Source organism: Xyrauchen texanus, chromosome 10 (genome assembly GCF_025860055.1).
Source record: "Xyrauchen texanus isolate HMW12.3.18 chromosome 10, RBS_HiC_50CHRs, whole genome shotgun sequence".
Classification (NCBI taxonomy): domain Eukaryota; kingdom Metazoa; phylum Chordata; class Actinopteri; order Cypriniformes; family Catostomidae; genus Xyrauchen; species Xyrauchen texanus.
Genome location: NC_068285.1, coordinates 4,991,684 through 5,006,683, shown reverse-complemented (window position 1 = coordinate 5,006,683; position 15,000 = coordinate 4,991,684). Strand labels below are relative to the sequence as shown.

The window sequence follows — 15,000 nt, the reverse complement described above, 5'->3', positions numbered from 1 at the left end:
GTGAGAGTGAATGAGAGAGTGAGTGAGTGAATGAGAGAGTGAGTGAGTGAGAGAGTGAATGGGAGAGTGAGTGAGTGATTGAGAGAGTGAGTGAGTGAGAGTGAGTGAGTGAGTGAGAGAGTGAATGAGAGAGTGAGTGAGTGAGAGAGTGAATGAGAGAGTGAGTGAGTGAGTGAGAGTGAATGAGAGAGTGAGTGAGAGAGTGAATGAGAGAGTGAATGAGAGAGTGAGTGAGTGAGAGAGTGAATGAGAGAGTGAGTGAGTGAGAGACTGAATGAGAGAGTGAGAGAGTGAATGAGAGAGTGAATGAGAGAGTGAGTGAGTGAGTGAGTGAGTGAATGAGAGAGTGATTGAGTGTGAGAATGAGTGAGAGAGAGTGAGTGAGTGAGTGAGTGAGTGAGTGAGTGAGACAGAGTGAGTGAGTGAGTGAGTGAGAGTGAGTGAGTGAGTGAGTGAGTGAGTGAGTGAGTGAGTGAGTGAGAGTGAGAGTGAGTGAGTGAGTGAGTGAGTGAGTGAGTGAGAGAGTGAATGAGAGATTGATTGAGTGTGAGAATGAGTGAGAGAGAGTGAGTGAGTGAGTGAGTGTGTGAGTGAGTGAGTGAGAGAGAGTGAGTGAGTGAGAGAGAGAGTTATACACTCATTCATAAAAAATGTTTTCACGTTCTTTACTCCGAAAATTCATTTTATAAATAGCTTAAAATTGAATTATTATAAATTTAAATGCTTTTGTGTTTGGTTGAAATGTGTTTATACACCATGACAAGCTCGTGCACGAGGTGTGACATTAAGATTTCTCCATCTGCTGTTTTTTAATTATTTGTTTTGGGGGTTTTTCTCCATTTATTTGTGTTAAATCCGCAGATCACATCAGTCATCATCTTCATCCGCAGCTCAAGTAATGCGGGCTCTTGGCTCAAATCCACGTTCATGTGAATAAATCCGGCCGCGCGCGCTCCCGTGGTGCTGCTGAGCGTCAGACGCGTCGCGAAGAGTTCGCACGCGAACATGGACACGGAAACACGACGTGACCAGAATCTGAGGGATTTACTGTAGCTGAATATCGAGGTTTGACGCAGAAACGCCGCAGAAGAGGCAGAAAGAAAGCCGCGTTTATTCATCTGGTCTCAGGTAAACACACCTGTGCGCGTGACGCGCGGATGATGGAGCGCGCGTGTCTGGACGGAGATGGACGCGCGCCTGGCGGCAGGTGAGATTCTCTTCCACATTAATAAAGAATCAGCAGTTATATGAGTTAGTAAAGTGTATTATCGACGTTATTTTCATGACACAAATATTAAAATAATGATTTAATTTAGTAAATGTGCAATAATTTGTAACATCATGGTAGTGTTTGTTGCGCTTAATTTATACTGCTTTTAATTCAAATATTGTGTCATCATCATTAGAATAAAGAGAATTACACAAAGTGAACATTTAGATCTTAATATAGGTTATTTAGATTGTGCAAAACATATATTTGTATTATTATAAATTTGCACATAAAAATAAAACAATGCTGGGAAAGTAAAATATATATATTTTTATATTATTATAATGTATGAATGAAATTATGAAGTTCCTGTTTGTACAGAAATTAAAGTGTCCATTCTTGTCATAATTCACCTGTCCTAATGTTTTCCCAAAGATGCATGACTGACTTCTGCCAAACACAAGAGGAGACGTTTAGCAGAATGTAAAAGATGACACAAGGAATCCTCTGATGCTTGTGTTTTACTGGATAAAGCTGTCACCTCTGTGTCTCTAATGAACAGTCACTGATTATTCCAGGAAAACTCTGGATTTAAAGGAATATTCCGGGTTTAATAAAGAACAAATGTGTGTTCCAGGGAGACACTTGGGGTCAGGATTGATCTGGATTGGGGTTTTAAGAGCCGTGGAGTTTAGGTCGCACTTTTAAAGACGCTTAATCGACTGAAACAAATGTTGTTGTGTAAACAGACGAGCAGCAGCGTGTGGATGAATCAATAATCCAGCACATACACATTCACGGCCATTACAGCGTCCATTAGCAGCCGTTTAAAGACCCGATTAGACTCGTCTGCGGCATTAAACAGGACATATGCTCCTCATTCATGCACTCGCAGCAGCTGTTAAAGCAGTGATGTTCAGGGTGTGTGAGTTCATTCATGTAGGTCTGTTGCCGGGATAATCCTGCATGCAGATAATAAACGCAACTAACCAGATAATCCTGCTTTCTTATAATGGCAAAATAAACGTATCCACTTTAAAAGGGAGAAACTCTTCCCTGATCTCTCTCACATTAAAGGTGGTGCGTCCAATCAAACTGTGATATATAATGATAGATCAAGTCAAAAGCATTTCCTGTTCACATTCAACTCAAACCAATCATTTCATTTAAACACGTTTTTAAAGGTAACATTTATAGCAGAGGCGGTTTGCACTCTTAATAAAGTGTGTGTGCACGTCAAGACAATGGAGACAGGGTCACACCACACGACCTGAGCATAAAATGCCAGATTATCAGATTCTTACAACACTTTTTAACCCGGTCTGTGTATCTCAGCGAGTGTTGACACAGACTATCACACCTGGAGTCGCAGGTTCCAGTCAGGTCTCCCTAGCAACCAAATTGGCCCGGTTGCTAGGGAGGCATCTGAGATTCGTCCTCCACCACCCAGACTGAGGCGAGTCACTACACCACCACGAGGACTTTGCACTTTTTAACTGTCTATTTAAAATAATAATAATAATAATCCTAAAAGATGATCCTACACAACTCATGCAACATTTCTTTTTTCAGGAATTACAGCATTTAATGAGACTTTATTACACCACATGACATTTTTGACTTAAGTACCAAAGAAATATCACAAGGACAAAAAAAACACACACACACACACAAACAAAACACAAGCACACACAAACACACACACACACACACACACACACTCTCTCTATCTCTCTCACACACACACACACACACACACACACACACACACACACACACACACACACACACATGTTGTGTTTCCATGTTTTATGGGGACTTTCCATAGACATAATGGTTTTTATACTGTACAAACTTTATATTCTATCCCCTAAACCTAACCCTACCCCTAAACCTAACCCTCACAGAAAACTTTCTGCATTTTTACATTTTCAAAAAACATAATTTAGTATGATTTATAAGCTGTTTTCCTCATGGGGACCGACAAAATGTCCCCACAAGGTCAAACATTTCGGGTTTTACTATCCTTATGGGGACATTTGGTCCCTACAAAGTGATAAATACACGCTCACACACACACTCACTCACACAAACTCACTCACACACAAACAAAACACAAGCACACACAAACACACACACACACACACTCTCACACACAACAACAACAACCGCCATTCGCCACTAAGTGGCGATGACTTCACCACGACGCTTGTGCCAGGCTATGTGCACGTTAAGGCCACGTGAAGTGTCGAATGCCCGCTGGCAGGAGGACACGGGACAGATCCAACAGGTGACATGGGTCGAATGACTGAGATGACTGGCTGATGCACCACCTGTTCCCCCTACCGTGCCAACTTGCTGTGCTTTAGCCACCCTGCGCTCTGCTCCTTGTTGTGAGCTTCGCTCCTCTGCCCTCCATTGTTGTTGGAGGGTGACTGCCTCCAACTGGCCAGCAGCGTCCTTCACAAGCCTCCTCCAAAGACGCCGATCTTGACACCGCTGGTACCAGTCATTGGCAAGTCCACTCAGCTCCACGTCCTCCTGTACCACATCACTCCATTTCTTCTCCAGCCCGTGCTGCGCCCGCTTAGCCCCCTCTATCCGGCGGAACAGAAACTGTTTAGGCATGCGGTGGCCGGGCATGCGGGCTACATGACCCAGCTAACGCAACCTTGCCTGCCGTAGGAGCTCACCGATGGGACTATGTCCACATCTTTCAAAGATTTGTGAGCTCCTCGCACAATCCAGCCTGGATCTTACCTGGAACCCAGGATGGATCTTAGGCAGGCCAGCCTAAATGTTTCTAATCGGTGATGATGTTCCATTAGGGGGGTCCACGTTTCGCAAGCATAGAGAAGGGAGGGAATGACCGTGGCCGAGAATACCTGAAGCTTCGTGCGGAGCGACAAACCGGGTAGCTTCCACACAGCGTTACACAACCGATGAAAAGATAATGCCACTCGACTGATTCGGAGTGAGACCTCTGCTGTCAAACCGGAGCTGGTCATAAGCACACTATGGTGTTTCCCAGGTATGGAAAACACTCCACTCTCTCCACAACTGCCCCATCACCAATTGGGAGCTGTGGGGGTGGAGTGTCTGATGGTACATAATACCCAGCAGGTGCATAATTTTGGTTGGGCTGATGGTAAGGCCCTATCTCTTGGTGGCAAGCTCCAGGTTCATCAGCAGTGCCCCCAATTCCTCCTCTGAGTGAGCAGCAATTACCAGATCATCAGCATACATAATGTGGTTGACCAATAGGGAGCCATCCCTTGACCGCACCCGGGCGTCGATCAACCTCCCATTATATCTATACCAGATGGAAATTCCTCCAGTACAGCCATCGAAGGCTTCACAAACCACACGGTCGAAATAGATATTAAATAATGTGGGAGCCAGAGGACATCCCTGTCGCACTCCCAGGTGAACAGGGAATGGCTCCGACTCCTGACCACGTAGTTTTACCCGGGCCCGCTCACCATCATGAAGGTCCTTAATGATCGTGAGCAGTGGATCTGGGACTCCGAAAGCACGAAGAACAACCCAGAGCCCAGTTCTACTGATGGTATCATAGGCCTTGACCAGGTCAATAAAGCAGAGATATAGGTCTTGCTGGAATTCCCTACACCTCTGCTGTAGCAGACGGACAGAGAATATGGCATCCGTGCAAGACCGCCCCTTCCTGAAACCACACTGGGGCTCCGCAAGTCTCTCCTCAGCGTGCCTGGCAAGGTGATGTTGAATAATCCTTGCCAGGACCTTTCCCGGCACACTGAGGAGTGAGATGCCCCTATAGTTATTACAATCTGAGCGGTCCCCCTTTTTAAAGAGAGGGACCACCAGGGCATCCTTCCAATCCTGCGGAACCCACCCAGTGGTCCAGACTGTTGTTATGATGTCATGTAGGGCAGTCTGTGCACAAACACCTCCCTCCCTCAGCATTTCACTGGGGAGATCATCTCTGCCCGGTGCCTTTCCTGGTCTCAGGCTCCGGATTGCCTTCAGTACTTCCTCCAAAGATGGCACCTCAGCCAGCCACCCACAGGGAGCGACTTCTTCCTCCATTATTTGTGGCACCGCAGCCCCAGCAGGGTCATCCCCACTTTGTCCCACAATGTTTTCCAGGCTCAGGGACTTCCCCTCCCCCAGGACCTCACAGAAATGCTCAGCAAATCTGCAAACCTGTTTCTGGGGGTCAGAGATTGGATCACTGTTTTTTCCCCTAATGATGGTAATAGGTGTGGCGCTGCAAGTAATCTTTTTGATGGAATTAAAGAGCGATTTGTGATCTCACACACACACACACACACACACGTACACACAGACACACACACACTCTCACAAACTCTCACAGACACACACACACACCTACACACATACACTCACACACGTACACACATACATAAAGACACACACACACTCTCACAGACACACACACACATACACACAGACACACACACATACACACACATACACACACACTCAAAAAAAGTGTAATTGAACCAAAATGCGTTTAATGAAATGTCCTGTAATAATGAATGATTCTGTGGGTCCTGAAGCAAAACCAGTTGAGAAGCACCGATTGAACACATACTGTGTCTTTGGCAGTCGTTCATGTTTTGTGGCTTTGCTTTAATACTTTGGACACTGCCAACATTTGGTTATGCAAACATGGCGACTGGAGTCCCGGTCAATCACACACACACAAGACCATATATCTGTTCTCGGGACACCCTCAACCCCCACAACTACACATACTGTGATAGTCTCATCACATGAATCTTCATAGTTTACTCAAACTAAACTATAAAAAGAGTGTAACAGGACTGACTGTGTCCTGTGTATGTACCTTCAAACCTTTTTCTGCACCTCGCCCTGAACACACACATAGCAGGGTCATACGCTTTATTAGAAATAACACCATAATGTAGATTAATATCTGTCTCTCTGCACAGGCTCTGAGATCAGAGAGATTCTCTAGGAATCGTTGGGAATGAGGAGCGGCCACTCTGCCAGCTGGTGAGTCTCAGAGCATCAGTGTTGTCTTTGTCTCTTTAATATTATGCGCTATATATACCACGGATATTATGCACATTTTTGAGCATGAGATTAAGGGTCCGTTCTAACAGCGTTACATTTTGTATTTCATCTGCTATTTCATATTCAAATACATTTCTGTCTTTTATTTTAGCGTAAAAGCTAAAAACAGGACTACCCATGTGTTGGCCATGGGGAAGTAACCCAATGAAGCCACCGTACCACATAGGCCCACTTACTGATTTATTTAGAAATATATAAATTGGAGTTGCAACATTAGACAGAAAGTCTAATGTTGCAACTCCAAAACCTCCATGGCTGAGCACCATGTTTTATAGACACCAACTCATCTCAAGACCCCCGCATTTTGCTCTGTTCCCTTGCGGTCAATCTTGCGGTTTTGAACACAAGAATGATCCCTAATGCACTCTGGTCCCTACTGCCAATTTGTGGTGAGAATAACTGTGTTTATCGCTCTGTTTCCCCCTGTAGGCGGGTCTCCAGATGTGTGTGGCTGCTGATTGGAGGAGGGTGTACTGGTGGCTGGTCCTCCAGTGGGTAGTAGGTGTGGCACTAGCAGGGCCCTGTGCCCAGTGCTGCGACTGTTTGCCAAAGCTCCTCATGGTCAACTGTTCATCAAGACAACTGAACTCTGTTCCCGAGGGCATTCTGGAATATGCCCAGATGTTGAACTTGACGTATAACCACTTAAAGACTCTGATGAAGTGGCAGTTCTCTGGCCTAACACAATTACGAGAGTTGGACCTTAGTGATAACATGCTGACAATCATTGAGGTTGAAGCCTTCTTTGGTCTGCAAAACCTCCTGACGCTGAGAGTTTCCCGCAACCGACTGAAGATTATATCAGTTGGAGTGTTTGCTGGCCTTCCAAATGTTCGACTGCTGGACATCAGTGAGAACGAGATCTTGGTGTTCCTGGATGACATGTTCCGAGAGATGCCGTCTCTGCAGAAGCTGGAGGCCAGCGAGAATGATCTGGTCTTCATCTCAAACCGTGCGTTCAGTGGTCTGATAAACCTGCAAGAGCTGAACCTCAACAGGTGCAACCTGACATTGGTGCCAGTGGAGGCAATGTCTCAACTTACGGGCCTCTTGCAGTTGCGCTTCTGCAGAATGGGGATCACCACGTTGCCCAATAACTCGTTCCGCCAGCTGAGCCGTTTGAGGGACCTCAGAGTGTCTCACTGTCCCTGGCTGGACTCGCTAGCCATCAACAGTCTGATTGGACTCAATCTCACCTCCCTTACTCTCAGCCACTGTAACCTGAGCTCCATACCGTATTCCCCACTGCACCACCTGGTCTACCTGCGCTACTTGGACTTGTCCTACAACCCCATTACCAGCATCCAGTCCAATCTCCTGGGGGACTTGTTACGCTTACAGGAGCTGCACTTGGTTGGCGCGAATTTACTGAGAGTGGAACCGGGTGCATTCCGTGGCCTTGCCTTTTTCCGCCTACTCAACATGTCTTCCAATCGGTTGGTGACCCTGGAAGAATCGGTGTTCCACTCAGTAGCTACACTGGAGGTTTTGAGGTTGGATGGGAACCCTCTGGCGTGTGATTGCCGTCTGCTCTGGGTGATGCGTAGACGTCTACAACTTCGCTTTGAAGGGCAGCCACCAACCTGTGCCTCACCTGTACAGGTACAAGGCAGGAGGTTTGGTGACTTTACAGAAGTTGAACTTCCATGGTTGTTCATCTGTCGGCATTCACGTATTCTCACTCGTAAACCGCAAGATGTTCGCACAGATGAGGGGCATACTGTCCTGTTGTTCTGCGAAGCAGATGGAGACCCCGAACCTTCTATCACTTGGCTGAGTCCGAAACGCTCCCTCCTTACTGGGTCCGGTAGAATTCGCGTACTAAGCAACGGGACCCTTGAGGTGCGTTACGCACAGGTTCAAGACAGCGGCTACTACCTTTGCATCGCTTCTAATGCTGCAGGAAATGACAGCATCTCTGTGAGCCTGCGGGTGCGTGGATTTCCCTCTTCTACTCGAAACCGTTCTGGTCCCTTCTTTCTGGAGGGGTGGAGCTTTGTGTCTGGACAAGCACCGGGCAACGGTTCTCACGGTTCACAGCCATTTCCATTTGACGTGAAGACGCTGGTGATCGCGGTGACCATGGGCTTCTTGTCGTTCCTGAGCTCAGTGGCAATCTGTTTCATCTTCATGTTTTTATGGAGTCAGAGCAAAGGCCAAATCAAACACACGGCAACTATTGATTTCGTCCCACGCAGCTCTGCGTCTGCGGGAGGGTGTGGAAGGACGACCATGGAGACGGGCAGGTTCACGATGAAGCTGGTCTGAAAACTACAAAACTGAGTTTGAAGTTGCATTGAGATGCATTAAACTTTTGCCATGTGCTATCATTGTATAATGATAAACAAAATCTTGGCTGACACATTTTCACCAGGAGTTTGAACAACTATAAGGCCTGTTTCAAACATCAAGCGTTTGTGCCTGTGGTAATGCGTTATGTGCTTTCGTTTTAACTTGCTTTTATTGACACACAGTGGACATTTCACCTCCGGGATATGTGTAGAAAACCATGTAATGTAGTTTTCATTAGATTAGGCTGGTCAGAAAACAACCTAGCACACTTAGAGTTTCTGTTCAGTAAATTTTCTGCACTTTGGAGTTTTGGTTCTGTTTAGAAAAATTGCCATTTTTATCCCCTTTCCTCCCCAGTTTGGAACGCCCAATTCCCACTACTTAATAGGTCCTCGTGGTGGTGCGGTTACTCTCCTCAATCCGGGTGGAGGAGGACGAGTCTCAGTTGCGTCCGCTTCTGAGACCGTCAATCGGCGCATCTGATCATGTGACTCGTTGTGCATGACACTGCGGAGACTCACAACATGTGGAGGCTCATGCTACTCTCCACGATCCACACACAACTCACCACACGCCCCATTGAGAGAACCACTAATCACCACCACAAGGAGGTTACCCCATGTGACTCTACCCTCCCTAACAACCGGGCCAATTTGGTTGTTAAGGAGACCTGACTGGAGTCACTCGGCATGCCCTGAATTCAAACTCACAACTCCAGGTGTGATAGTCAGCGTCAATACTCGCTGAGATACCCAGACCCCCCCAAAAAAATAACCTTTAATATTTTTGTGTTTTTTTCCCCCAGTAAAAATATCTAAACCTTCTTTAAAAAAAACTCTGATTCAAAGGGAACACGTGTTTATTTTTCTTTCCCCATTGGCAAACAGATGTTTCTTCTTTTAAGCATAAATTACACCAAACTATGTTGGATTTCTTCGAAAGCAAGACATGACGTCTTAATCCATTCTGCTTCTCAAGTCTTGTGAACTTGTTTTAAGGGTGTTAACTAGAAGGAGAAGGTCCTGAGCTCTCAGATGGGTTAATTAAGTTCAAATGAAAAGATGAATCCATTTTCAGTCCTACACTAATAGTATAGAATTGCTGGATTGTATGACATGACATACTGACTACAGAGAAATATTAATGCATGTGATTGGCACTGATGCATGTTCTTTTTCTGTATGGATAGTGTCAATATCTGCTAATGCTGTTAGATACAAATGGTCAAAAGTGTTGGATTTAACCATTGTGATGTTGCAGACTTTGCACATGCACTATACAGTATATTGAATTATAAACAGCACATGAATATTGAAAAGGTAAAACTCAATACGGATAACGGACATTAAATATGAGCTTCCAGCAGTTGTGAATCTCTCACATGAAGTCAAAAGAGAACGTCATCTCAGCATTTCTTGTTCTTACTGTGGAATTAAAGCAATAATTATAGGACAGATTACAGATTATTACGGTACAAAAGTTATTTGCTTTGATCTCATCACATTTTAGTCTGTTAAATTATAGTTTATTCTCCCCAGAAATGTGTATCTTGCACTTGTGTATTATTTAATATAATGTTATTATTGCAGATATTACGGTGATGATTTCTACTTGTCATTGATTCAGTCATGTAGTCTGAAAGGATTCACAAAAGGAACTGTTGCATTAGTTTGAGCTTGAATATTTTACTATTGGATTATTTTTTACTAATTGTTGCATTGAATGATTTACACTGAATTTTGACTTCATTTTTAAGGATGTGAATGAATCTGTTTAGCAATTTCTGTAAGACGTGATTGCCAAAAGTTTTCAAATAATCGTGTTTTTAGAAACAGGGGTTTATTATATCACAAATAAAACACTGTTCAAAACTATTTTGTTGTTTACAGTATCAGTTTTTGTGTGTTTTGATGGATAATGTCTGTAATGTTCATATCTAGTAATTCATTCCTTGAAGTAAATCTCTGAAAGTGATCTTTGACTGTGTTAATGTCATTTATTAATAGAAAATTAAGTGTAATGTTTCTGCGTACACCAGGGACGGATTAAGACTTGCAAAGGCCCCGGGGCCAGTTATCTCCAAGCATTGTTGACTTCTTGAACGTTTTCATTGTTGATGGGTTTTTGAGCGGTGGATCAAAAACCTTAAACACAGGGCCCCCTGGGCATTCAAGGGCCCCTGGTAGTCAAGGGCCCCGGGCAGTGAAGGGCCCCGGGCAGTCAAGGCACCCGGGAAGCCAAGGGCCCCAAGCAGTCAAGGGTCCCGAGTAATCAAGGGACCCGAGCAGTCAAGTGCCACGGGCATTCAAGGGCCCCTGGTAGTCAAGGCCCCGGGCAGTCAAGGGCCCCTGGTAGTCAAAGGCCCCTGGTAGTCAAGGGCCCCTGGAAGTCAAGGGCCCCAGGCATTCAAGGGCCCCTGGCATTCAAGGGCCTCTGGTAGACAAGGGTCCATTACACATATAAATATCACTCACTTCATAGACTTCAATGTATTCTGCAGCGCTGACACGAGTCATGTGATGACCCTTTACCTGTATAAATATCACTCACTTCACAGACTTCAATGTGTTCTGCAGCGCTGACACGAGTCATGTGATGACCCTTTACACGTATAAATATCACTCACTTCATAGACTTCAATGTATTCTGCAACGCTGACACGAGTCATGTGATGACCCTTTACCTGTATAAATATCACTCACTTCACAGACTTCAATGTGTTCTGCAAGCTGACACGAGTCATGTGATGACCCTTTACACGTATAAATATCACTCACTTCATAGACTTCAATGTATTCTGCAGCTGACACGAGTCATGTGATGACCCTTTACTCGTATAAATATCACTCGCTTCATAGACTTCAATGTATTCTGCAGCTGACACGAGTCATGTGATGACCCTTTACTCAGTATAAATATCACTCGCTTCATAGACTTCAGTGTATTCTGCAGCTGACACGAGTCATGTGATGACCCTTTACTCGTATAAATATCACTCGCTTCATAGACTTCAGTGTATTCTGCAGCTGACACGAGTCATGTGATGACCCTTTACTCAGTATAAATATCACTCGCTTCATAGACTTCAATGTATTCTGCAGCTGACACGAGTCATGTGATGACCCTTTACTCAGTATAAATATCACTCGCTTCATAGACTTCAATGTATTCTGCAGCTGACACGAGTCATGTGATGACCCTTTACTCGTATAAATATCACTCGCTTCATAGACTTCAATGTATTCTGCAGCTGACACGAGTCATGTGATGACCCTTTACTCGTGATAAATATCACTCGCTTCATAGACTTCAATGTATTCTGCAGCGCTGACACGAGTCATGTGATGACCCTTTACCCGTATAAATATCACTCACTTCATAGACTTCAATGTATTCTGCAGCACTGACACGAGTCATGTGATGACCCTTTACTCGTATAAATATCAATCACTTCATAGACTTCAATGTATTCTGCAGCGCTGACTCGAGTCATGTGATGACCCTTTACACGTATAAATATCACTCACTTCATAGACTTCAATGTATTCTGCAGCGCTGACATGAGTCATGTGATGACCCTTTACACGTATAAATATCACTCACTTCATAGACTTCAATGTATTCATTAAGATGCGCTAAATCTTCTAAATGAAGATAATGCAATATTGTAACAAGTTTCGCCCATTTAGGAAAAATTCAAGTGAGATACAGTTCTGAAAATGCTCTAAATCACTCTGTTACAATCGTTTATGCTCACGTGGTACTCCTGTTGATATTTCGGCATGCTCCACATGACCGGGAATCAGAGAGAGAGAGTTGCGGTGAGTTTGTATGTTTGCAGCACTCCACCTTAATCTGCAAGTGTGACATACCTCCAACTGAAGAGAGCAAGATCTTGGGAAAACAGTCTGCATGTGTGACACCCTCACCCAAAATCCTGTTGTTTAGAGTCTGCTAGTGATCTGCTAGATGCCCATGGGCCACGATCAAATCCTTTGATTAGCCAATCAGAAGACTTTCTGCCTGTCAATCATAAGGATATCTTTTGTACCGTTTGGATTGTATGTTCTCCATATCTCTGTGTTTGTCTGATCTCTGTACTGAGACTCACACATATCGAGATCAGATATGGATTATATGTTTTCCAGTGCAATGGCCGTCTGTCATCCTTTACCCTTCATTATTTCCAATTTTAGATAAAGTGGGTCGCTCTGGCTAGTGCCCTGTGAGAGGACTGAAGCATCCCAGATCAGCTCAGGAACATTGGTGCAATCAGCTGGTTATCTCATGAGTTTACAGTTTAATAACACTGCCATTCATTTAATATTAGTAAAACAATACCCCAAACAAGCCAGTTCACACTGCTATTAAACTGCAGCTATTGGTTAATGGAAAAAACATTTGGTCAAGATTACAATTAAAGAACATATTTTAAATCAGAGGTAAAAATCAATAGTATCAAACACTCAAAACAAACAAATAAATAAATAAATAAACAACTCTTTGGCTGAACTTGATTCAATCATGACAAGTGGCTTTTTGATTTGCCCCTCTTTTAAAAGAAGAGGTCCAGTGAGACACTTCTAATGGAAGTCAATGGAGTCCCAACTGTTACAATATAGACACAAGACATAAACAATATGCATTTGAACATGATTTTACAATCAAATGGCCAGTTTTACAACATCGTTACCATGACGATGCAATGTTTACAAACCATAAATGCTAAAAGGACTGTAAAATTAAGATTTAAAGAACTTTCAGCTCAGATAATACGCAACTTTTAATAGAAGAATTAATGTAAGTGCGTTTATAAAATTATACGCTTCACATTTCTGCCTTTAAACCCTCTAAAGATTGTCCCCATTGACTTCCATTGTAAGTGTCTCACTGGATTTTCTCCCAATATGGAATGCCCAATTCCCAATGCACTCTAAATCCGTAAGGCGTAGTGACTCGCCTCAATCCGGGTGGTGGAGGATGAATCTCAGTTGCGTCTGAGACCGTCAATCCACGCATCTTATCACATGACTTGTTGAAGACGTAGCGCGTGTGGAGGCTTCACGCTATTCTCCGCGGCATCCACGCACAACTCACCACACGCCCCACCGAGAGCGAGAACCACATTATAGTGACCACGAGGAGGTTACCCCATGTGACTCTACCCTCCCTAGCAACCGGGCCAATTTGGTTGCTAAGGAGACCTGGCTGGAGTCACTCAACATGCCCTGGATTCAAACTCGCGACTCCAGGGGTGATAGTCAGCGTCAATACTCGCTGAGATACCCAGACCCCCGCTTTTTTTTTTTTAAAGAAAAGGAGGGACGAGTCTAAATAATTTTTTGACATTAATGCCACAAATACTGTTGATTAAACTCAACTTCAATTGAACCCGGAATGTTCCTTTAAAGGGAACGTAACTGAATCAAGTATTGAGTGATAAGCTAGCTAGTGACAGTAAATGTTAGCATGCTAATTACATGGTGGAAACACTACAGACTGCAGATTGCTCACTTTGCTATTGTTATCAATGGATGATATGTAGTTTCAGTAAACCAAACCAAAGGGTAAAGCGGACAAGACTTTTCCAGTTATTTGAAGTTCCCCTGGTCACATGAAGTGATTTGAGTAATATGAACATGGGAGGATTGAGTAAAACTGACTGTTGACATCAAAACTACAATAGAGGCGATAAAAACATCTTCTGTTAAGCATGTATATATTTATTTATTTGTTGAAATATTTAAAGATTTGTAATATTTCCCCAGAAAAATGTAAACGTCTCCTTATTCACACAAAGAAAGACACATCTGTTCGTCAATCATCGTCAATAAAACGAAGCTCATAATTGCAATAATCGTATTTGAATATAATATCTTTATGATGATAATATGAACATTCAAAACATCCATATTCAGAGATAATCAACTCATCTCTCCTGCATTCCAGAATATTGGCATGGGTAAATCTATACGTATATACATCACTCCTGAAGGGGATTGGAGGGGCGGGGCAATGCTATGGCTTGTCCGTGTGTATGGCTAAACTGGCACGCGGCTCCCGTTTAAGGACCGTTTCATCATGAACTTAAGACGAGAGTGCTACACAATGGGGGAAAGATACACTCAGCATAATTGACCCCTATACACAGAAAATGGCTGTATAATATCAGAAACGTGTGCCAAAAGTTGTGAGAATTGACCTTATAGAAAAAGGATCATTCGGCGAAGCTCCTTCGATTCCCTCCAAATCAGGACTGCGGCGTTCTCTGTGGGAGCCGTAGGCACAGAAACACTATTCATTACCCCAAATGCACACTGAATGAATACTTTCAACAGAAAATAAACACAAAAGAAAATGACTTAAGCTCCAGCAGAGCAGCTACTGGCGTATAT

At 43.8% G+C, this 15,000-nt stretch overlaps 2 protein-coding genes across 2 annotated transcripts in view; one reads left to right on the top strand and one right to left on the bottom strand.

Moving 5' to 3' along the window:
* The first annotated feature begins 6,748 nt into the window (after positions 1–6,748).
* On the top strand, positions 6,749–8,581 carry lingo4a (leucine rich repeat and Ig domain containing 4a). Its single transcript, XM_052135870.1, has one exon. The coding sequence runs from the start codon at positions 6,755–6,757 to the stop codon at positions 8,579–8,581; it is 1,827 nt and encodes a 608-aa protein (XP_051991830.1). The 5' UTR covers positions 6,749–6,754.
* Positions 8,582–14,317: 5,736 nt separating this feature from the next.
* The window catches only part of syngap1a (synaptic Ras GTPase activating protein 1a), a 74,952-nt gene continuing 74,269 nt past the window's right edge, over positions 14,318–15,000 (bottom strand). The window contains 1 exon segment of the mRNA XM_052135781.1: positions 14,318–15,000. This exon segment is cut by the window's right edge and continues 1,983 nt beyond it. The gene's annotated coding sequence lies outside the window, so the exon portion shown is untranslated.

Coding starts and splice junctions, on each gene's coding strand:
- lingo4a (XM_052135870.1), top strand. CDS start 6,755: ATGTGTGTGGCTGCTGATTGGAGGAGGGTGTACTGGTGGCTGGTCCTC.